General features: G+C 45.5%; 1 protein-coding gene across 1 annotated transcript; it reads right to left on the reverse strand.

Moving 5' to 3' along the window:
* Positions 1-435: 435 nt before the first annotated feature.
* On the reverse strand, positions 436-1,278 carry LOC308458844 (uncharacterized protein; the record flags this gene model as incomplete). The annotated part of the gene is made up of 2 exons (XM_080973715.1): positions 436-870; positions 949-1,278. The coding sequence occupies 2 exons, from the start codon at positions 1,276-1,278 to the stop codon at positions 658-660; spliced, it is 543 nt and encodes a 180-aa protein (XP_080829841.1). The 3' UTR covers positions 436-657.
* Between the last annotated feature and the right edge of the window lie 23,119 nt (positions 1,279-24,397).

The raw sequence follows: 24,397 nt of genomic DNA on the forward strand, positions 1-24,397 counted from the left end.
GTGCTGATTGTTGGCCCTCTTGTGGCCGTTGGCTGCACTGCTCCTGATTCATCTTAGCTCCCCCAGTGGCAAGGCGCGGTATTGCGCCTCCTCCCCCCCCCCCCCCTGCTTAGCTGACTCAGCCACTGAGCCTCTGGTAATTGAGAGGCCCTCTGCTGGCTGGCTAGGGGAAGTGCAGGCTCACTTCCCTTTGGCTCATTTCGTAAAATAAGCTGACATTTAGTCAGTATATATAGACAATTAGATAGATAGATAGATAGATAGATAGATAGATAGATAGACAGATAAGTGGACGCGTGGCTCCATATTCCAACGTTGGTTTGAATTCAGGGCGTCACTTTGTTTCTTAATTATCCCGACACAGACAAGTTGGTTGATTTATTAATTTATTTTAATTGAGTTAATTTTGCTTTAATTCTTATAATTCTGATTTATTTTACTTCTAATGTTTTGATTTAAAAGGCTGACAGGTAGCAGTGGTGCTTCGGCGTTGTTGGTGTATGGGCCAGCAGTGGTTCACTCATTTGAAGCTTGTTAGATTTATTGGTCGTGTTGCTTGTCGAGTTTATTGATAATAATATTATTTCCGCCTAGCAGGTATGGCGCCAAAGAAGGCTGCTGCTCGTTCGGGTCCGGCCACCGTTTCAAAACGGCCTATTAAGGGTCCATCCCAGGCGTTCCGCTCACCCCCGGTGGGTCAACCTGCAGGGCGGGTGCAATCCTTGGTAGCAAGTATGGCCGGTGACCCAGCAGCCTTATCTCGTTTTGCGGCCGAAATGGACGGCTTCCTTCAACATTGCTCCACCCAGTCGTCGGTATCTGGGAGGCCGACTCCCTCAGCAACGGCGTCGTCTCCGGTTTCGCCGTCATCTAGTGAAGATGGGAGAGAAGGGTCATCGTCAGGCGGTTTGATTGTGGACCCCCAGTTAGCCCAATCCCCTGTCTTACCTGCTGTCCGGGGCCGGTCACGCGGGTCTGGCGGTCCCGCCAGAAGGGCCTCAAGAAAAAAGGGCCCCTCCGTAGCTCCTGCCCGTCGGCGTACGTCTGCTCAGCCGCCCGCCGAGGTGGCATCTGGTTCTGGCCTCTCACTTGTTGTCTCTCCGCAGTCAGTGTCAGCTCCATCCCTGCTGAATCCTGATTCCGAGTCGTCCATCGAGGACAGTCTTCCTGTCCCGGCCAGGAAGTCCTCAGGAGGGAAGCGTCGCCACAGGAGAGCGTCTCGGAAGCGTGCCAAACGGAGGAAGGACGACACTTCTTCCTCTTATTCAGGTACATCATCTTCTAGTTCCGATGATGAGGGTAACTCCATGGAACTTTATTGGGGTTTCGGCGAGTCGGTTTCGGGACTTCCACGGTGGGCGTGGGAACGAAGGGCCAACACACATCGGGCAAAATACGGGGCTACCCTGGAGTATAGGGATGGTGTGTTGGTTCCCGACATAAAAGTCTCAACCAATTCTGCCAGGGACATCATACCAGGCTCACATTTGTCGGCAAAGTTGCGGTCCAGGATTTTGAATGGCCGCTACATAGACATGTTCAAATTGCTCCCACCTTCGGAGGAACAGGAGAAGGGGAGTTCTTCTGCTAAGAAACGCTCTGGGGCCTCTGCCGCGGACCGGACATTCGAACATTGGCTCGATTGTTTCCAGGTCTTCGCTGGCGTGGTGACGGCAGCTTACCCTCGGAGATCTCTTCATTTGATAGTTTATCTATCTATTGTTCGCTCTGCATTCACCAAAGCTGGTGAAAAAGCTGCGATCAAATATGATGAGAATTTCAGGCGCCGCGCTGCCAGGATCCCTTCGGCCCGCTGGGATCGCAAGGATCTCGATGTGTGGACCACCTATGTAGCCCCACTCATTGATAAAAAGGCGCCGGAGCAGCAGAAGCCGAGGATTTCTCCTTTTAGGCCGGGCCGGCGTCTGTTATGCTGGGATTTCAATAAGGGCTCCTGCCAGCGTCCAGCGTGCAGATTCGCTCACTCGTGTGAGAAATGCAATGGATCGCATCCTGCCTCCTCTTGTTTTGGCGGTAGGCGGCCCTTTCGGGGGGGAAGGGGGGGTTCTCAGCAACCCCCCAAGTCAGCCCCCCTTCCTTCCACCTCAGGAACAGGAAAATAGTGTATTGTCTTCCTTGGCTCATACCCCTGTTCGTTTGTCGACCCTTCGAGTTTGGTTGCAGTCTTACCCCAATAGGGTTGCTGCACGTTATCTGGTTGATGGTTTTTCCGCTGGTTTTCGGATTCCGGTAGCCATGCCTCCCGTGGCACGGAATCCTTCTAATCAAAAATCAGTTTGCGAGCTGCCTGAAATCGCTCGGAAGAAGATTGCAAAGGAGGTGGCTATGCATCGTATGGCTGGTCCTTTCAGTGCTCCCCCATTTCGTAAGTTGCACGTATCCCCATTGGGCATCGTGCCAAAGAAAGCCCCAGGCGAGTTTCGCTTAATTCACAATTTATCACACCCTAGGGGCACCTCAGTCAATGACGTTATTCCTCAGGAGCTTTGCTCTGTGAAGTACGCTTCTCTTGATCATGCGATCAAGATGATTCGGAAGTTCGGCCCTGCCGCCTTATTGGCAAAATGCGATATTGAATCGGCATTCCGTTTATTGCCTATTCATCCTGAGGATTTTTGGTTACTAGGTTTCCAGTTTGAGGGCAAGTATTACTTTGACAAAGCTATGCCTATGGGCTGTTCAATAGCGTGTGCCGCTTTTGAATCTTTTAGCACATTTTTGGAGTGGGCCCTCAAACAAAAAACTGGATTGGGCGGAGTCACTCATTATTTGGATGATTTTTTATTGGCCTCGGCGCATGATACCGGCAACTGCGCGGTGCTGCTGCATGCCTTCGCTGACCTTACGCAAGAATTGGGCGTTCCGCTTGCTGCGGAAAAGACGGAGGGTCCTTCGACCCAGCTGACTTATTTGGGTATCCTCTTAGATACGGTTTCTCAAACTTCCAGCTTGCCAAAGGATAAGCTGGTTGCTTTGAAGAAAGTCATAGAGGAATTGCTCCCTTTGAAGAAGGTGTCCCTGAGGCAACTCCAGTCGCTATTAGGGCACCTGAATTTTGCCTGCAGGGTAGTGGCGCCTGGGCGCCCCTTTTGTTCACGCCTTGCTCGACTTACGGCGGGGTTGAGGGCCCCGCATCATCGGGTCCGCCTCTCTAGTGAGGTGAAGGCGGATCTCTGCATTTGGCTTGAATTCTTGGAGGAATTCAACGGGGTATCCCTGTGGCAAGGCACGTTGAACTTGCATAATGATTTTCAAGTGCAATCAGATGCTGCAGGTTCCTTGGGCTTTGGTCTGTATTGGAAAGGCAGATGGTGCGCCATGCCTTGGCCACCCGCCTGGCAGGGGGAAGCCATAACGCGGGACCTAACTTTTCTTGAGTTTTTTCCCATTGCAGTGGCAGTGCACTTGTGGCTCGATGAGTTCAGGGACCGCCGTGTTTGCTTCTGGACCGATAACCAGGCGGTGGTGAACGTGCTGGCCAAGCTGTCTTCACGCTCCCCCAGGGTGTCGGCCCTTTTGAGGGCCTTTGTTTTACATTGTTTACGTTATAATATAGTGTTTTCTGCACGTTTCATTCCGGGGGTGTCTAACGAAATTGCTGATGCTCTGTCCCGTTTTCAGATGGAGCGGTTCAGACTTCTGGTTCCAGAGGCTCGGGAACGTCCGGAATATTTCCCGGATCATCTCTGGAACCTTGGCAGCAATTAGTTTTCCAGGGAGTAGCTGCATCTATTTCCCCCTCTACCCTCCGGTCATACACTAAAGCATGGGCTGACTTTTTGGCCTTTACCCAGCAGTCAGTCAGTGTGGTAGGGAAGGTTCCACCCTCCACTTCTCAGGTGCTGAGATATTTGGCGCACCTTTTTCAGTTGGGGCGTGCAGCCAAGACAATTAGGATTCAGGCAGCGGCAATAGCGTTTTTCTCTAAGTCATATTTTGACAAAGATCCTTGTGCAAAGTTTGTAGTGCGTAGGGCCCTGGAAGGTTGGAGTAGGCTATGTCCTTCCCGACCCGCATCCCGGCGCCCGATTTCATTCGACTTGCTTAGCAGGATGCGTAAGAAATTGCGGAGTGTCTGTTGGTCCGCATATGAGGCTCGCCTTTTTTCGGCAGCCTTTTCCATTGCCTTCTTTGGGGCCTTACGGGTGGGCGAGCTGGTGTTGGAAGTTCACAGGGATGGTCGTTCTAGGGGCCTATTGCTCCAGGACATACAGTTATCCCCGGTGGAGCTGAGACTCACGATTAGGAATTCAAAAACAGATCAGAAGGGTAGGGGAGCCCTTATTCGTCTCCCGGCTACGGGGGAAGCTGGCCCCTGCCCCGTAAGAGATGTTAGAAGGTACCTGGCTGTTCGCCCCCCAGGGGAGGGTCCGATGCTGCGGCATGAGGATGGGCCGCCTCTGACAAGACACCAGTTCACAATGGTGATGCGGAAGGCGATCATCGCTTGTGGCGATTCGGCTTATGGTTTTGCCCCCCATTCCTTTAGAATTGGGGCGGCTACGACTGCAGCGCATTGGGGCCTGTCGGCCGACAGGATAAAGGAATTGGGTCGTTGGAAATCAAATGCGTTCAGAGATTACGTCCGTTGACAATTTGGTATGTTTACATCTGGTTTGTTGTTTGTTTTGCTTTTACCTCAGGTTTAGCGACTGTTCGCATCTGGTTGGTGGGGCACAGTATCGTGCATTGGGCTGGCATCGGAGCCCGGCAATCCGGATTAGGACCAGGTCTCGGCCTTCCTCCACATGTCCACTTGGCTTGGCTGTCCAGACGGGGAATGCGCTGGTCAGAGTTCCTGCCGCTGATTCGGAGGCAGATGGTGTCGGAGGGGCCTCCTGCAGCCATTGTGGTGCAGCTGGGTGAGAACGACCTGGTTTCCATGGACTGTTTTTCGCTACGTGCAGCAATTTTGGGCGACCTCGACGTGCTGCGGGCTATGTTGCCGACTGCAAAGATATTTTGGTCAAAGTTTTTGCAACGGCGCGCGTGGAGAGGGAGTCGTTGCCCGGCTGCCATCGAAAGGGCCAGAAAACGTGTCAATTCTGCGGTGGCAAAAAAGGTTTTCGAGTTGGGTGGTGACGTAATCTCACATCCCGAGATTATTTCTCAGAATGAATCATTTTTCAGAGATGATGGTGTGCACCTTTCGGCCTTAGGGAACGAGGCTTGGCTAGGTGCGGTGGTGGCTAAGCTAAGGGATTGGCTGGGCCTGTGAGTGGTTTGGCGGTGAGCGGAGGGCTCCATGGCGGTTAGGCATTGGTTAAATTTGGTTGGTGGAGGGGTAAGTGCCTACCCCTCCAATGGTGGTGCGGAAATGGGAATTCCGTTAAAGGAATCCAGGGGCTTGCCATTCTTTCGTCCTTGTCCCTGGTATCGGACTTGGGCCGTGCAAGCCCCACCGGAACATGAGGGTGAGAAGTGTGAGACTGATGCCCAGCTTCACTTTCTCACCCAATACTTGTTTCCCACGCTGGCTTCCGCTGGAATCCGGAAGTCAGCTCTGTCCCTGGGGCAAGGACAGATAGTCATAACCAATGCCTAAGCAACCACTCACATTTTGTACTTTGAATAAAGTTGTGGCCAAAATTATGCCAAAAACCTTAAACAAAAATTGACGTGTGAAGTGTGAATTTTTTGGGGGGGTGGCATTGTGGGACTCAACACGCAAAGCGTGTTCTCCATAAAAGAGAGCACGTGTTGCGGTTGGGGGAACATGCCACCCTGCAGTGACTGTGCAGATTTGGTGAGGAACCCAAGCATTTAAATGGTTAACTTGGGTTACTGGGGAGTTTTGAATGTTGCCAATTTGGAGGTGGGGTCAGAGGCCTTAAATACAGGGCGTCCAACGCTGGGCGTCCTCTTGGCCTTTTGCACTGATTCACCCGCCCACCCTCCCTTTAAAAGGGGGGGGGTTTTTTGGATCTTGACCTTGCTATGCCTGTCATGGGGTCGTCCGCCTTGGTGCGGGGGCCTGGTAGGAATTTTGCCAATTGGCTGATTGGCTGGTGCCATTTGGTTTTTGCCTACTGCGTAGCAAATCGTCACAACTTGTAAGGTTGGCGGTTAGGCATTGGTTAAATTTGGTTGGTGGAGGGGTAAGTGCCTACCCCTCCAATGGTGGTGCGGAAATGGGAATTCCGTTAAAGGAATCCAGGGGCTTGCCATTCTTTCGTCCTTGTCCCTGGTATCGGACTTGGGCCGTGCAAGCCCCACCGGAACATGAGGGTGAGAAGTGTGAGACTGATGCCCAGCTTCACTTTCTCACCCAATACTTGTTTCCCACGCTGGCTTCCGCTGGAATCCGGAAGTCAGCTCTGTCCCTGGGGCAAGGACAGATAGTCATAACCAATGCCTAAGCAACCACTCACATTTTGTACTTTGAATAAAGTTGTGGCCAAAATTATGCCAAAAACCTTAAACAAAAATTGACGTGTGAAGTGTGAATTTTTTGGGGGGGGTGGCATTGTGGGACTCAACACGCAACTGATTGGACATAGACTCAGATCTGTAGCCTACTTCTGTCACTATCGTATGACTACGGAATCTGTTTTGTGCTTAGGCAGATACAGGCCTGGGAAGAAAGCGATGGGGCCAGGAGATGTTCCAACAGCAGCCAAGATCTTTCACCTCGTAGACAGGGTGGGTGGGAGAATCCCTCTCCTGATTAATGATATGTCTAATCTGCACAGTAGCACTGCATTGTGAATGGAATTCAGTCTCATTGTCATGGTTTTTGTGATGTTAGCTGTAGATGCACAACAATTGTGCACAGATCAAAGGTTTCGTACCCCAAAAACGGTTGTGCATCTACAGCTAACATCACAAAAACAATTGTTATTCCATTAGGGAGAGTCCTTTTTCTTTCCTTTTTAAAAACAAATCAAGAAGGAGGAGGAGGAAGAGGAGGAGGAGGAGGAGGAGGAGGAGGAGGAAAGGGTTTTGCATCTGTGTTCACAAAGCAAATCTCTTTTATGATTTTGTGATTCTAATTGTATTTCGTCATTCTATGTTGTTAGCCACTCAGAGCACATGAAGTAGTTTTATACGTAGCAATGCATAAATGACAGCACAACCCTACGCAAGTCTACTCAGAAGGAAGTACCATTGAATTAAAGGGGGGGTTTACTTTCAGCTACCTTTATACAGGATTGCAGCCCAGGTGTCCAACCTGGCTATGCTTCCATGCAGAGTAAGAAATGGCCCCAAGAAGCACTCTCTTCTTTTATGTAACTTCCTTGTGCTAGCTTGGAATTGAGAGGGAGGAAATCAGTTGAGCCGTGTGCTAATCTCTGTCCATGTAGGGATGAATGGTGCTCATCCCCCCCCCCAAAAAAAATATTCCAGCTGACAGTCTTTGAGTGTACAAATATAAGTGCCATTCAGATGTGGACTATTCTTGTTCTTGAATCTTTAGGATTTCCTTCCCTTTCTCTCTTAAAAGTTGTATTAGCCATTATGCATGTAAATACACACAGAGAGAGAGAGAACATACAATGAAGTGAACAGATCCTTCTCATCTTTGATCAAGATAATATAGAGGGGCAGAAATTACAGTATATGCATTCCAAAAAAGAATCTTACATATGAAGGTCATTTTTATGCAAAATCCATGAGGTGTTAAGATGATAATTAAGAAAATGAAATTCTATAACTCCAGTGTGTTTCTCAGCTCTTCTTTCATGGTATTTTGAAGGATCACACACTGTATTTCCTCCCTTTTAAAGAAAGCTCTTGCTACTCTCTTCAACATCCTTTACACTTTCTAACAGTAATTATCTGCTCCAGTCCCCTGCTTACCTTAATTAATGTCTAGTTTGTAACAGTACAATGTGCTTTCAGCATTACTGAGAGGTAACAAACAGTCCAGCCACAGGCAACTACTGAATCTATAGCTTTGGGAATATTCATTAACGGCAGGAAAAGAATAGGCTTATTTGGGATAGCACTTAACTGTTGCAAATGATAAAAGTAGGGACATTTTCCACACCTAAATTAAAAACAATCTGTTGTTGCATAAATATAATCCTGAGGCATAGCCGATATTCAGATGCAATGCTTGACCATGCCACAGAATTATGAGAATGGGCTGAAACAAACCCTGGGCTTAAGTGCTCCTCCAGATCTCCTCTTCCAGCACAGCTAGAAAGAGACTAGAAGCTTCCACTTTAAATTAAAGGCAGTTTACTATGTCCTCGGGACACTAAACTGTGACTAGCAAGAACCTTGCTGAATCAGGCCGGTGGCTCATCTAGTCTAACATCCTGTTCTCCTAGTAGCCACCCAGATGCCTATTGGAAGCCCATAAGAGGGCCAGAGCACAACAACACTCTCCCCTCCTGCCTTTTCCAGAACATGGTATCAGAGGCATCCTGCCTTTGACCATGGAGGTAGAATATCGCCATCGTGGCCAGCAGGCATTGGTAGTCTTATCTTCCATGACTCTCATATATGGTTAGTTGAAATGAGTCAACTTTATAAACTCCATAGTTAACACTGACCACAGTGTGCCTAGGTTTGGACAATACAAGAAGCTGCAAAACAAAGCTTTCCAAACTCCTCTTTTCTGCATCAGATCTAGAGGCTCACTGTGGCTCATTCTCATTATGCAAAACCTTGGCTTACTGAACAAGACCCTAACACATACTTCAACATGATATGGTCCTTCCTAAATCCTTGTGTAGAGAGAAAAGTGAAAAAGAAGTAAAGCTTAAAAACTGAGCCAGAGAAGAACATTAGGGGTAGGGACCCTTCTTGTCTTGGATTGGGCATGGATAACATTTGGCAGCCTACTTCTTGATTTAGGCCATGATTTTAGATCCCTGTGTGTCCCATTCTAAAATGGAAAGGGGAAAACATTTGATTTGCACTGTAAAGGAAATTGTAGTTTCTGCTGGTGCTTGGGGGAACTTAAGGGGGGGGATCAGTAAATTTTAAAATAGATCATGTGCTGCCAATGTAGTCCCCTCCAAATGTTATTGAACATACTAGTTTGGGCCAGCATGGCCAATGGTCAAGAATGATGGGCATTGCAGTTCAACAACATCTGGAGGTAACCCCATTGGCTACCCCTGGTAGAGATTATATACTGTACCAAAACAGAATTTATTGAGATGGATGTGGATAGCAGTCTTGTAGTTAAAAGATGAGTAGTAGTACATATTCAAACTGTAAGAAGGCTGAGTGTCTCTTCTCATGACTCATTCTATGTACATGCAGTTATGCCACAGTGGCTTCAGGGCTATCATCACTGCAAACAGGATGATACAAAAGAAAATTGCTCCTGTCATTCTTAAACTAATCAGCTCAATTGAGGGGGGAGGATTCTCTTATCTTCCTAGAATTACTCATAAGGCAAATAGAGTGCAATAATAATGAAATGCTTCTGCTGCCATTTCGAAATAGTGTGAAACATCAAGCACATCACCAAATTGGTACATTAACTGGAGGGGGGGGGGAGAGAAACAGCAGTTTGATGGTTTTGTGTTTATAAGTCATCCATTCTGCATCACCAATGTATCACGACCCTTTTTATACAGCAATTTCTCTTCCCTAAGCACCCCACACAAATAAAAATGTTGGAAAACACTCACAATGACAAATTACTCCCCCCTGTTTTGGAAGGTAGGTAACTTGTGCACAAACACGCAGGAGACCAACAAGGGGGAGAGGTGGGGAAGGCTTGGATCAGGCCTCTAAAAATATGAGGGACCCTTGGGAAATGCATGAGGATCATGAGCTCCCTAGAGGTGGCAGAGATAAAGTGCTGAGCACACGCCATCACTGCCCTCAAGTAGCCTGCAAACATTGGTTGCAGACAGCGACACTCATGAATGAGCCCAAACCTGGAATTAAGCTGAAAGGAAAGCAAGCAGGAATGCCGCCTTTCAGCCAGGCCTGACTCAGGTCCAAGCCAGGTCCAAGCCAGAGTTGACTCCTCCTCAGATGAGGAACCCAATGACATGAAGGACTCCCAGGGCCTCTTGACTTCAGCTGTACTTGTGACACCTCCACCATCTCAGGAAACGTTGCAGTGGGCCCATTTGGAGGGTCTCAAGGACAGGATTCCTGACACCCTGTAGCAGCTGCCTCCCCTGAGGAATCAGAGAGTGGAGTTGAACTGTCTCCTAGAACCAGAAAATGCTGGTGTCAGAAGGTGGAGGCATAAACAACCGCTGATCAATGGGCTGTATTGATCAAGACTAAGAACTAGCCTCCTCAGGAATACGAGGCCTCTTCAGAAGTAGAGAACCATGAAGGCTGGGGTAACCAGCTACAGCTGGGCCTGCACAGGTTCTAGGTGACCAGACTACATAACCTTTCCAGTTACAACCACTTAGTTTCTTGCTCCTGCTCCTTGCCTGCACCTAAAACCTTACTTTTTGATTCTTGCCTACTCTTGACTGTTCTGTTCTGGCATGCTTGACCTTGACTTTGCCTCAGGGGCCTGCTATTGGACCACTCCTACTTTAGGACTAACTCAGCATTTATCTGTCTGGCTTACTACTGTCTACACCAGGAGTGAGGAACCTTTTTTGCCTCAAAGGGTGCCTGCTTTAAGTCGGTCCTTGCTCTCTCTCTCATGAGAGATTAGGGACTGAGCCCTCTGCAGTGGTTCCTTTCATACTTTTAAAGAATGTGGGAATTATCATTAAAGGCATTAGAGACTGCTGCAAAGAGCACTTGGTTGCTAGCTCTGGTGCACCAATCACTCTCCTGAGCCCAGTGGTAAGTAGGTTTGTCTCCTCTCCTAATTAGGCAGGGGGCTATTCTGTTTACCCCTGAGTCCAGGCACACTTGAGGGCTACCTGCAGCCAGTTCTCTAGGCAAAGAATGTGTACAAAACCACACATTTTAGAGGAAAGTGTGCTTAAAAGTGAGTATGTTACTAAGACTAAAAAAAAGTAAAGCATTATATGAGAAGGAATTGCATTACCAAAAATTGTTTATAACAGACAAAGTTGCATGCAAACATATATACATGTGTTAAGAGAAATTTGCATGAAAGTGCTGGCAAATTTTCCTAAGTATTTATTAAAAATAAAAGTGCAAACTTATGTGACAATGATTTTAAGGTTGGAAAAATGAGAGAAACCAAAATGGACACATTCAGCCACCCCTAGTACTGGGTGAGATTTGATAATGGAATTTTGCAACAACAGTTTAGTCTGCTGGCCTAAATTCCTAACCATGAACAGTCATATGTTCTTGTGTAGGCTATAAGCCAAAACTGGAAAGCTAACAATCAACAGAACAGCCCCTCCATCCAACCCCTAATCTAAGGGGGCTGGAATAAAACTGGCATTTCCCACAAACATGAATGTTTCAACTGATAGAAGAAAACAAAGGAAAAAAATTCTGCTTTTCATTTTGATGTGAGAAGTGTACACATGGGAGATAGTCTGGCAAGCACAACAGAAAAACTTCTACTCCAATATTCCTCAAGGATCTTCAGTGGGGCTTCTTTTACAACTGAAAGCTCATCCAATAATTTTATGCATACTGACTTGGCAATTCTAGGCTGGACACAGGCCTGATTTGTTTGCCAAAAGTGCATTGTGGATGATGATGCTGTGTTGAAACAAACCACTGCCTTGCTCCAATTCCAATGCCAAGCCCTCCATTATATCAAAATTGGCTCTCCATCACCAAACATTTGAACTGAATCAGAAAGAATATCCTCAGGAAACTAAATAAAACACAGAGCATACAGATGATTCCAATCCAGTGGTCAGTCATTATAGTTTCTATTAGTAATATTGCAAGTTGGAAGTGCTATCTGTCCCCATCACCAAATCCTCAAACACTTATTCAGCAATTACTGCTTTTGGCACCAAGTGTCTGTAAAACAGGGTCCAAGTAAGAAGATGAACAAATCTATGAACAAATCTTTTTACCCTGAGTAAGCATTTTTACCTTGAGTAAGCATTTGTCTTTCTCCTTAATAGTAATTTAGGAGGCAACCCAGACCCTGGCTGATGACTAGTGGGGCTTTACAGAATGATGGGGCCACAGCCATATCTGCAGCCCTGCCATGAATGGTGACTTGGGTGCACTGGCGGTGGAAGGTGGGTGCGGAGGGTGCGGTCCACACCAGGTGTCATCCCGGGGGGTGACATCATGCACACCACCCCAGGATGCACACAACTCGCCATGCACCACCCGGGATGAGCTTCATGCCCCCTGAGACGTACGCCAGCCATGTCCCCACATGTGCACTGCTCCGGGTGCTGGAGCAGGAAGCTCCGCCTCTGCTTGGGTGGAAGGTGGGGAACATGATGATTGCTGCAATATCCCAGAGCTGGTCAAGTGACTGGGCCTGGCACACTCCCTCCTCACCACTGGAAAACCTTGTTTAGGGGCCTGCCAGTGGCACTTCCCCCTGCCCCTCCTTTGGTGGGTGGTAGGGAAAGCTCTGCACTAAGTGTCGCTTGTCACTCTGTCAGCATTGACCAATGTGAGGTCAGCTTAGCCAGCAGAGCTGGGCAGAGGACCACCTCCCAATCCAAACCCTCCCCCAACCCAGGACAAGTTGGGAGGGTTGGGCTGCTCTGCCTTGTTTCTGTCAGCTTCTCATTTTAGCAATCTTAAGTTCAGCTCACCACATTTCCACATCCCAAACAAAATTCTCCCCAAAACTTGTCAGCATTCTAATGCACATTTCTCTTAATATACACATTTTTGCAAGCAATTTCCTCAAATATAAAACATGTTATTTTTAAGAATGTATACACTTTTATGCACACTTACCTGTAATATGTGCATTTTTGTACATGTTTTTTGCTGGAGACTTGTATCACAATATTCAGAAAAGTGTGAATTTCAATGGCTATCTGTGCTTTGCTTTGTATATTGTTTTGGGACATACAAATTCAGTGGTTTGCATTAAACTGAGAAGTAACTGACTTCCTAGGTACAACTACAGCCGTGTAAGTAAATTAGTAGCGTTTGAAATTAGTAGAGAGGTCTCTAATGCTCCTGGAAAAATCCACTACTGCTTTCACTGGTGACAATGCAGGACTTGGATTCACTTTGGAAAGTCTGATAGTTCTGAAAATAATGAGAAACTGACTTTAACATGTTGGGATAAAGTTTGCACAACACACACTTCCACTTCTGCCCCACATTCTGGAAACATCAAAGGTCTAGAGCAGGAATAAGATTGTTTTGGACTACATCTCCCATCAGTCCCGACTATTGGTCATGCTGGCTGGAGTTCATTGGAGTTGGATTCCAATAACATCTGTTGGGCCACACATTCCATATACCTGATCTAGAGCAGACAGTTTATGAATCCCGTCCTGGAGAGTTTTGTAGATCGCTGCCCCTACTTTTTGGCATAAGCAAAAGCAGCACACTTGCTCCATTGACTTGGATGGGATTCAGAGAATAATTAGCTAGGAAATTCTTTTCTGGCGACACAATTCTCTATCGTAGAATTATAGAATTGTAGAGTTGGAAGGGATCCTGAGGGTCATGTTGTCCAACCCCGTGCAATGTAGGAATCTCAACTAAAGCATCTGTGACAAATGACCTTCCAACCTCTGCTTAAAAACCTCCAAGGAAGGAAAGTCCACTTCCTTCTGAGGGAGTCCCTTCCACTGTCAAACAGCTCTTAGCATCAGAATATTCTTCCTGATGTTTAGTTGAAATCTCCTTTCTTGCTACTTGAAACCATTGGTTCAAGTCCTACCCTCTAGAGCAGGAGAAAACAAGCTTGCTCCATCTTACATGTGACAGCCTTTAAGATATTTTAAGATGGCTATCCTCTTTTCCAGGCTGAACATACCCAGCACCTTCAACTGTTCTCCATATGGCTTGGTTTCCAGACCTTTGATCATCTTGGTTGCCGTCCTCTGCACACATTCCAACTTGGCGATATATCCCATTTTTTAAAAAAATCAGTCTTCTTCCTCAGCACTGCAAAGGGAGGTAAATGTGTGACCCCCCTTTCAAAGCTTTTCCATATTTGCAGCATCTGTAGTTCTATATAACCCTATACTAATCTTCACACCAAAAACTAGAGAGAAGCAAATGCACACCCACACATGCCTGTTCATTTTATTTTGCCCTGCCCTAAAAACCCCCCACAAAAATACCTTTTGCATTACAGAGTGTATTTTGTTCCAATGCTGTTAGATGTACTATCCGTATCAGTAAATTTGACTACCTCTAGGGAAAAAGTGCCCATTGCTCTTTTGTCTATTGTTGAGGGTAGCCACTATTTCACATGTTACGATTTTTTAAAGAAGTTCAGGACAGAGAAAAAAATTGTGCCCCCCCCCTTTTGTACGCATTGTAAAGGATCCATCTATTTTAGCCACGGCAGGGGTTCTTTATCTAGCATTGCCTTTGCTCTGTAGCAGGTTCAACCCAATGGCTAATCCCTCCTTGATCTTTTTTGTGGATACAAATCTTCACTGTGAAAGGACAAGTTTGAAAGCAGATTGTTCACACAATGGACCGCAGTGCTTGTCCAAATCAGCTCTCTGTACTGTGAGAAGGTAGCAAACAGCCCCAATTTTCAATACAAGGAAGTTTGTGTACACATTCGTTGATTCATTCCTTTTATGGGCAAAAGAATGATTCCCCCCCCCCCAAGTCAGGCATGGTTTCTCACATGCTGCTGTGAGAGCATGACCCTCACCGTCAGCACCCGAAGGGTAACTAGGAGGCTTGTGATCTCACGCTGACACGAGAACAGGAGCAAAAGACTTTGGGGATAGCTGACTAGCTCTGCGGTGGTAACTTGAAACCAAACGTGCTTCGATCACTGCACTTGTCTTATAAAAATAAAACCATGAGACTCTTTTAATTATTTCAAGGTAAATGGCAGAAGTTCAACAGAGAGCAGGAGCATTCATACAATTTTAGAGCTGAAGACATGCCAATCTGGCTATTTTCACCATTACACATCTTCGTTAATGACTGGGGTGCAAGATTGCGAAGGGGCTGTGGCTGGCTTATTTTTTTAAAAAAATGGAGACACTGAATGGCTCTAATAAGGCAATGTTTGTAAACAACTAATATTGCATTGTAGAAAACATTAGGGCATATATGAAATTATGGGAAATAAAGGCTAGTTCTATATATATATATATATATATATATAATTTAGGACTTGGATAATTACAATACTCTGTCGTACATATCATGCTGGAATAATGTTATGTTAGTGAGAGGAGAAAGCATTCAGCTCAGTTTATGCCTCGCTGCACTCTAAGTGAGATGCTATTTCAGTGTGACATGTGCCTCCATTTCAGTCTTACTCCTGAAGTTCCTTGTCTCTGAAGGAGGATGGTGTAGTGTGCACTCTTTCATTTTTTACACTCTGGGTGGCTTTCTTATATCTCTAATATATTGTAGTAAGCAGTTATACAGTGCTTTTTTCTGGGGAAAATGATGTGCCCAGTTGTAGTGCCACCACTACCCGCCCCCCCCCGTCCCCGGGCAGTGGCTAAATGTAATATATAATTAATAATCTCAAGTAGACAATGATCTGGATTAGAAATGGCCACAACTTTATTGATTACAGCTATAGGTGGAATTTTGGCTCCGGCAAAAATTTGGCCGAAGTTCCTGCTAAAAACAAAGAAAACCAAACCCTGGTTTTGTAACTGATAGGCGCTTTGGCCTGATGAACTCACCCCACTTGCCTTGTTTCAGATATGTGTTGGTACAAGCCACTCCCTCTACAATTTCATTTTGATAGGAGCACATTGATATTGGCCTGGAATTGTTCCACCGAAGCACATTAATCAGTAGGTGACAACAGATACAAAATTTAAAAACAGGTACGGCACCTGGTCTATTTATTGAATACATAGAACAGTTGTCCTGAATGTTGCTGTGAAGGCCACCATCTGTCATTAAAATCCCTGATGAGGCTTTGTCTGGTTAAACCAGTTAAATTTTCCCAGCTCAAGAATTGGGGGGGAAGAGGGGGGAAACATGCTGCAGTTGCTAGACATCCATAGGACATGTTTCTTAAGCATCTCTGCATCAAACAGCAGAGAGGAAGCAGAAACTGCTGTACAATGCAGGGATCAGAGAGGAAGGGTCATAGCTGAGTCATAAAACATCTTCATATGCAGAAGGTCCTAGGTTCAACCCCCAACATCTCCAGGCAGGCTTGGGAGAGACTCCCGCCCTGGAGAGTCACTGCCTGTCAGTGCAGACAATACTATCTAGATGGACCAATGATCTGACTCTGTACAATGCAGCTTCCTAGGTTGCTATGTTCCAAGCAGTAGTGTTTGAATCAATGGAGGGCATGCCACAGAAGGGGATGGGATATGTCAGAGGGGGGTTACTGAGCCATTAAAGGAAGGGAGTCCAATATCTGTGTCTGGCCAGAACATCAGGTTGGCTAGGGCCAGAACAAATGGCCATAATGAAAGGGAAAGCTAATCAACCGAATGGCAACCTTTTCAATTCAAAATGTTAGGCCACAAAAGCCCTAATAAGTGTCATTCCTGTAATGGCACTACATCTATAAAATAAAAGCAGGAGTAGAAAGTCTGGGGCTGGAGTTGCAGAAGTTTGTAAAAAGAACCAAGAGTTTTTAAGACCTATTTCATATGTGACTTTCCATGGACGCGAATATTAAGGCTCCTGCTGACGTCAGTTTTGAATGGATAGGTTTGTCTTAATTTTATGTCAATTCTGAAAAATGACTGGGGTGTGAAGCTAACATAAATTTCTCCCCCAGTAAAGTCAACCACTTAAAAGTGACATTGATGTGGACATTAAAACATGGAAATTAATCAACAGCAACCCATCACCCTATTGAGAAGCTGGGAATCTTCTGGAAAAGCAAGAGGAGGGAAATGTAGACAGGCAGACAATGAAGGGCTGGTGAGTTCAGGAATTAATGGTCCAGGCTATTATGTATAATACACAATGCTCTGAAAGTACTAGCACTATGCAGGTGCCTATAAACGTGCTTTTCGCGTTGCATTTTGCTGTGTATTAGGTTTAGAGAAAACAAAGAATTAAACTACAAGACTAGGGCTGAACTATAGTTTTGCCCATGAAAGTGGGTAGGATACAAAGGGAGGGTAGGTAAAAAGTTTGTTTGTTTGTTTGTTTGTTTGTTTGTTTGTTTATGCAACTGTTTCCCGTCTGTAGTGAATAGGTTTGGGCTGCATCACACTTACCTGACCTCCTTCCACCTGCATCCTTGTTGCATACTGAGATTGAAAGGGTAGGGGGCGATGGTAGTAAGGTAGTAAAGCAAATGTGGTGCATTTACAGTGTGCTGATCTCACAACAGCCTTCCCCCTCTCCCCTCCATCCCAGTATACAGCAAACCATGCCGAACACAACTGTTTCATATTCTGTACTTTTGGAGCTATTTTTCAAGGGCTTCTTCCTGAGGCAACCCCAGCCAATCAGAGATCACATAGTCACCATCGTCACATAGTCGCACTTCATATTTTTCTACATACCAGTGTCACCAAGCCAAATCAGAGTGAGAGCAGGAACCTTTCACCTTGCTCAGAATAGGCTTCATGTCATCAGGGGCAGCACTGTCCTGGTGGTTCCCTTATGATCTAATGGAAGGGTGAGCAGCAGCACATCAGCAAGCAGCATCAGGAATGAGTGATGGTACCCAGCTCAGCACTCCAAAGATAAGAGTGGAGTGGTGTACTTACAATCTGTATAATAATAATAATAATAATAATAATAATAATAATTTAAAAAACATGCATAAAAATGCCACTGCTGCTATTGTCAACACTTGTCAAAGTAAGCCTGCCCTCAGGGATGGATTTGCTTAATTGCGCCCCAATAATTGCTTTATCATTCTGTTTCTCTTTCTCTTCATATTCTCACAATTTTTTTTACTTCAGTAGAAAAAAGAAAAAAAGCTGTGCTGAAAAGTTTGACTGAGCTTTAGTCAAAACCAAACATAAACACTAGTTGTGTTAGAGATACACCAGGGCAGCCGGTTCTGGAGTTTCACAAAAGGCAAGATAACTGGATCTACGGATGGCAAAAATTAATGTAAACAAGAGCAGAACTGTTCAAAATACCAAGGGATACAACAATATATAACTTTTAAAAGAGTGAGGTTGTGCTCCTATTTGAGGAATTAGCCCCACCAAGCATAGCAAGACTCAGGAGCTTTCCACATTTACATGTGGTATAGTAACTGTTGGATTGAATGTTTTTCAGAATTTTTGGCTGACTGACTGCAGCTTTGGTCACCTGCCACTGTTGTCTGAGAGCGAATTGTTTTTCTTCTTTTCCACACTAATGGAAGGCTGTAATCACAACTCTCACAGAATCATAGAGTGGGAAAGGACCCAAGGGTCATCTAATCCAACCCCCTGCAATGCAGGAATCTCAACTAAAGCATCTATGACAGACGGCCATCTTACCTCTGCTTAGAAACTTCCAATAAATGTGAGCCCACCACCTCCAGACAAGAAATGTCAGTGTTATGAACATGTGCATAGAGATAGCCCTTGATGCCTAGCATTCTACAATACTGATATTGTGGATGTATAGGAGATTAGAAGAGGAACCATGGGAAGTGGTGGAGGAAGGGGGTGTGGTGGGGGAGGGCTGCCCTGGGTGTCATCTCTGAGAGGGGTGACATTCAATGTGCTGCCCATCTGCGACTCCCAGTCCCAAGCCTACCGTGAGCCGTCGGGGGAAGCAGGGAGCTGTGCCACTTTGCTGCGGCGCAGCAGCTCACTCTTTCCCCCAATGGCTCATGGTAGGCTTAGGACTGGGAGTCGTGGACAGTGCGCCATTGCCCCACGCTCCTGGCTGGAGGAGGCAGGCAGGCAGGGGAGAGGATGGGAAGGAGGCAGGCAAGCAAACAATGGAGGGGGGCAGGAAGGGAAGTGGGATCAGTGGGTGCGCCTTTCATTCTGCCTGGAAGACGAGCGCCTACAGCTGGACTATCAAGTGGATTTAAAGGGCCACTTTGGGGGCAGTGCTGCAAACATGGAAGGGATCTTGTGCGGATTGCCACAACACCCCCGTGCGCAAATTGCCATGGTTCCCCCATGCGTGGATCACCGTGGCTCCCCCTGGGTGGATTGTCCCGCCCCTGTGGGTGGATCACCCCACCTCCATGGGCGGATTGCCCCGCCCCTGTGGGCGGATCACCCTGCCCCCACCTCTCTGGATGCTGGAGCAGCTAGCTACGCCCCTGACTACGGGTCTGCCTGAGCTTTAGAATACCTGGTTACTGTGATTAAATTGTGTCTGTAGTTAATGATTGCTCTACTGCACAGTACTTTTACTCAGGCCCATCATCTTTCTCTGCCATCTCTATCGCCTGAACTGAGGTCGCAAACTGACAGCTGAAACGACTCAGGGGAAAGTGGCACTAGGCAGATGTATCTCAAACCACACGCACTCCATACAGAAACTGAGGTGATGCTTATCCACATGCCAAGCATTATCAAGGCTCCAACCTGCATCTTTCACAAAAGTTGGATTTTTTACAATAGAAGAAAAAGAAGTTTTTTAGTACAGTATATCAGAACACTAGCTGAATAAGGATGGTGCCATGTGGCATAGGATTATGCTGTGAACTCCTCTAATAAAGTGCACAGCCTATCAGCTTGATATACTTACCACAATAAAGTACCGGGCTAACAGAGATTCTGCTTAACGTGAACAAAAGGACTTTCTCATGACAGCAGGAATGGTGATATCACTTATCACCAACGCAGTGAAGTTTTACAAATGAAAGATCCACCCCCTGCTTTACTAGAGAGTGAAATTGTAAAGGATATTCCACCTGTTACCTTGGATTAGCTGAGTATGCCCTCCAGAGATGTCCTCAAAGATGATATGCCACATGAGAAACATTCCCCAGCATTCCTGTGTGGCTACATAATACATTCAAGGCAATCCTGAAATTGTTGTGTTAGTAGCTGAATAGGTTGCCATGCTAGACTCCTTAATGACTGCTGACAACTTGAGTAGTCAACATATTCTTCAAACATTTGTTATGTGTTTGAAAATAAGGCACTGATGCTGGTATTTCTTCCCCAGGAAGTGAAATGTCATAAGAAGGGCTCTTGCCACACAATAATTTAAGAGTCATGCAAGTGATATTCTGGATATAATGTGTAGTTGACACCATCTGCATACATACTTTCTCATTTAGCACAGTGCTACCTTTAGCTATTACCATGTCTGAACAGGAAAAAGTCATGACATACATTCTGGACCAGAGCTCATGTTTAACATCCTCCAGAGAAGAAGGGTGCAGGTTCTGGAGTCCACAACTTGTCCACTTCACAAGTGCCTTCATGGCATCCTTGGATTCATCAGGTTCTAAAGTGTCGCCAAACCAGGATAGAAGAGAAGGGAAGTGCAATGTTTTGGAGCCTTAAACCTTTCTCCTATCTCTGCTGCCTTCTCTTCTCTCAGCTCATATACCTGGGAGACAGGAGGTGGTGGCAGCAGCAGCAGCGGTGGTGGCAAATGACACAGATGCAGAAACTTCTTGTACCACTTTGTTAATTCCAGTCTCATTAATAGAACTTTGTCTCCTCAGACCCAGAAGATCAAGATGCCACCAGCACTCTCATTGATTCTGTCTCCTTTGGCATTCCATCCTGTTTCTCTGAGGTGACCTTGGATCACCTTTCAGACGGGCTGATGCCTTTTCCCTTCCCCTCCTTCTTCAATCTAGCAATACATTTTCTTTCAATGCATTCTCTGCTTGTTAAGGAACGGGAATTCTCCAAAGCATTGTCAGGGAAAGGTTTGTGCATAACAAAGCCCTTGAAAACTTGACGCTTAATTTGATACAAAAATAGTTCTAATTGGCTGAATTGAGATATTGCTAATGACCATCAACACCTTGGAACCAACTGCTTAGGCTGTAAAAATCTCGCTAAAGCTTTTCTTTTCATTAAGTGGAAAGCACAGTTTGAATGAGATTCATGGGAGAATTGTCTTCATTTTATTTATTTCTGTTTTACAGTCCTTTGATCTATTAGGGGTGATTCTGATGTGTGAAAGATAGGCTTTTTTCATGAGTTCAGAATATTTCCTGGTGACAGAAAGGATAATCTGATGGATGATGGCACATACACTCTCCAACCTTCTGGCTCACCTGGCTTACCTGCCCAGGTCTGAGCCACAATTAAATCATGAGCCCTCTGAGCCACAATTAAATCTTGAATTAGCATTATCTATTACAAACTGCTCAGGTAGCACCAAAACAAAGGCAGAGGATATAGTGAAAGAGCAACTAGATTTTGTTGGGGGGAGCAGTTGGAGAGGATGTTGTTGTTGCTCAGTCGTTTAGCTGTGTCCGACTCTTCGTGACCCCATGGACCAGAGCACGCCAGGCACTTCTGTCTTCCACTACCTCCCGCAGTTTGGTCATGTTAGTAGCTTCGAGAACACTATCCAACCATCTCGTCCTCTGTCGTCCCCTTCTCCTTGTGCCCTCAATCTTTCCCAACATCAGGGTCTTTTCCAAGGAGTCTCACTTCCATACATCACTACTGGGAAAACCATAGCTTTAACTATATGGACCTTTGTCTCTGCTTTAAGATGCTGTCTACAAACCTAGAGAGGATACACTCAAACAAAAAAGCAGCTGGTCCCTGGCAGGTCTCTGGCAGGTCTCCCAGCCATCCAGCTTAGCCTTCCAAGGCTTGGGGCAAGTGTACTACCTGGCTGTCCCCCCCCCCTCCCCCTGTACAGGCCTGCTTCTGCCCCAAAGTCCTGCCCTAGGCATCAGAAAGTAGAGCTTAGGGAAGAAGGGTGTGTGGAACCAGCCTGCTGTTAGAGGTGGGCACAAGGATAGCAGCTTTGCAAAGCGCCAGTTGTTGAATGGGGGATGGGAAAGGTTGTTTTATTTTGCACAACCTGAAATCTTCGTGTGGTTTTTAAGTCTTTGATTTGGGGTAACTGGCTATCACTAAAACTGCATCAGCTCTATCAAATAAATTGATCCATTACTTAATTAGTTCCTTTGACCCTACTAGAATCACTTTTTATGTATGCAGATAACATATTGATTTTAAATGAAAGCTATTAAATATTTTGAAGCATGGTTTCATCGGTTGCTATCCAAAGCAAGCTGAGTGAGTTGCAACCCTCTGAGATCAATGGCTACTGGGTGGCAGCCATTGTCTCATCGTCTTCTGTTTTTGTTTCCATGTGAGAACAAACAGAAGGAAAGTAATAATTTTAGTTCTCCTTAAAATGCTGCATATATTATTTTTCCTCCATTAAAAAAGAGTTATGGTTTTAAGTATGCTCTACCATTTCTGTTCAAAACATCCAGTTTTTTCAGCCTGCATTTTGCAGCTGTAGCCTTTCTTCAGAGTGGAACAGAAAGGTGTAAATGATATTCACGCCTCTTAATTGGAGTCATTCACAGTTCTCTGGGCTAGCCTAAAGCATAAGATTAATGTTTTATTGAGAGTAACCAGCAACTAAAACTTTATCCAGATGATCAGTTCAAAGTGTGCCCCTGCAGCATTCTAGCCTTAACTAGATAGTTGGGTAAGCACGTATTCAAAGGCAATAGCACAACCATGTGGGATTGTTTGCAAACTGGGGGGGTGGGGGATCAAGGAATGTATAGCAAAAAAAGAAAATTAATTCTCATTTAAGGTATATATTAGGTCACACCCACACTTACTTTCTTTGCACCTCTAACTGGTTTTTATTAACACTCAACAACATGGATTAGATTTGCCAGGAATCCCAAGGTTGTGGAATATTTTATTTATTTATTTTGTATTAAATAACAAAATTAAGCATTTATTTACACAACACTGGAGCATCTAGTATAGAAGAATAAATGAAACAATTATACAGACATCAAAATAGAATGGCAACATAGCATTGATGTATGAATAGGAAGTGAGAAGCTGTAAATTATCATGCATTTGAAGAGTAAATAGATGAAACTCATAAAGTAAAGCTGTTAGGTAACAAAACCCCTGTATTTGTTTGTACCCAAATTTAATCATTGTGGGGAGGGTAGCCAGCATAGTTCAAAAATACTGAGTGATATCCAACATTGCATGAGGGAAACACACCTTCCTCTCTTCCCACCTGCAGCCCTTATGGCCGACCAAATATACATCCAGAGGACTCCCATTTCTCGAGAGCAGATGGGGGAGGGACACACAGGAGGATGTGAGTGGGAGGAGAAGAAGGGGAAGTCACACTGCATGATGGGATATCTGTTCAGCTCATGGATGTTCATCATTAGATAGCATCTTCTGTGTGGTTATTTTCCCTTCTCTTAGATGTACTTTTTGTTGTTGCATTGCTACTCACTGTAGTTAATTTAAAAAGTTGTCATACAATTAGTATACTTTGGAAATACAGGCATCCAACTTTCTGAAACACCTGGATTTAACCCTCTGGCACTATTGAATCTCAATCTAACCCTTTGAAACTTGGAATCCAACTGTCTGAATTGAATGATCCAATCCTTTGAAAGTGTTCTGATCATTCATTTCTAACTTAGACAGCTTTCCCCTTGCATTACAGTATGAAAGCTTGTTAAACGATTTGCAATTCAATGAAGGCCATCACCGGATGAAACAGAATTACAATTAAATAGTTCAAGGGAAGGTTCAAATGCTTAAGTTTAGTCCAAGCATTCACATTTTTAAAAAAGTTAAATTCGCTAGTACTAAATGTTGATCATGTTGAATTGCAGCAACATTTTTAGACGGCCTCTTTAGAATACCATAGAATACACTCAGGAGTGATTGATACGGGTTATCATTTCAAATACATGTGTATGTCACAGCTTGTTCTCTGCTTGCTGATTGGGCAGTGTTAATAATACTGAGAGCAATCAGATTTCCTTTGTTCCATGCCTTCTGAATTATTGCCATTGATATTCTAGCACCTAAACGCTCTTCAGGAAAATGCACAGAGAGGGCAGCGAACTGTGTATGCAAAGTCCCATCCCCAACGACTCGTCCCCACCAGTCACCTTCTTGCACTGTATGACTGAAGGGGACACAGAGCAGAGAGAGAAGCCTTTCACAGAGTGGCTTGCTATAAGTTGCCAGCCAGATGCCAGTGATAAGTCCACAAGCCTGCTTACCTTAAATGGTCAGGGGGCTTTGTAGAATGGCGCTTCTCACTCCACCATGATCCAGTGAGGGGCTTTGTATAGGGGGAGGGGGGTTTCCTAGGCTGGTGAAATCCCAAAATGGTTCTCGTGCCAGCCTTGGAAGTGGATTATAGCCTGCCCGCTAATCCAGGCTGATCGGACTAAGCCTGTAGGCTTCACTCTGGTTCGCCTATTGGGTATTTAAACCCAACCAGCTTCCATGTCCTCATGCAGTTCCTGCAAGCAGTTCCCCTGTGGTATCCCTTCAATGGCCACTTTGAGAACAGGATGTTGGAC

Source organism: Podarcis pityusensis, assembly GCF_964106645.2.
Source record: "Podarcis pityusensis genome assembly, chromosome: 11".
Lineage (NCBI taxonomy): Eukaryota > Metazoa > Chordata > Lepidosauria > Squamata > Lacertidae > Podarcis > Podarcis pityusensis.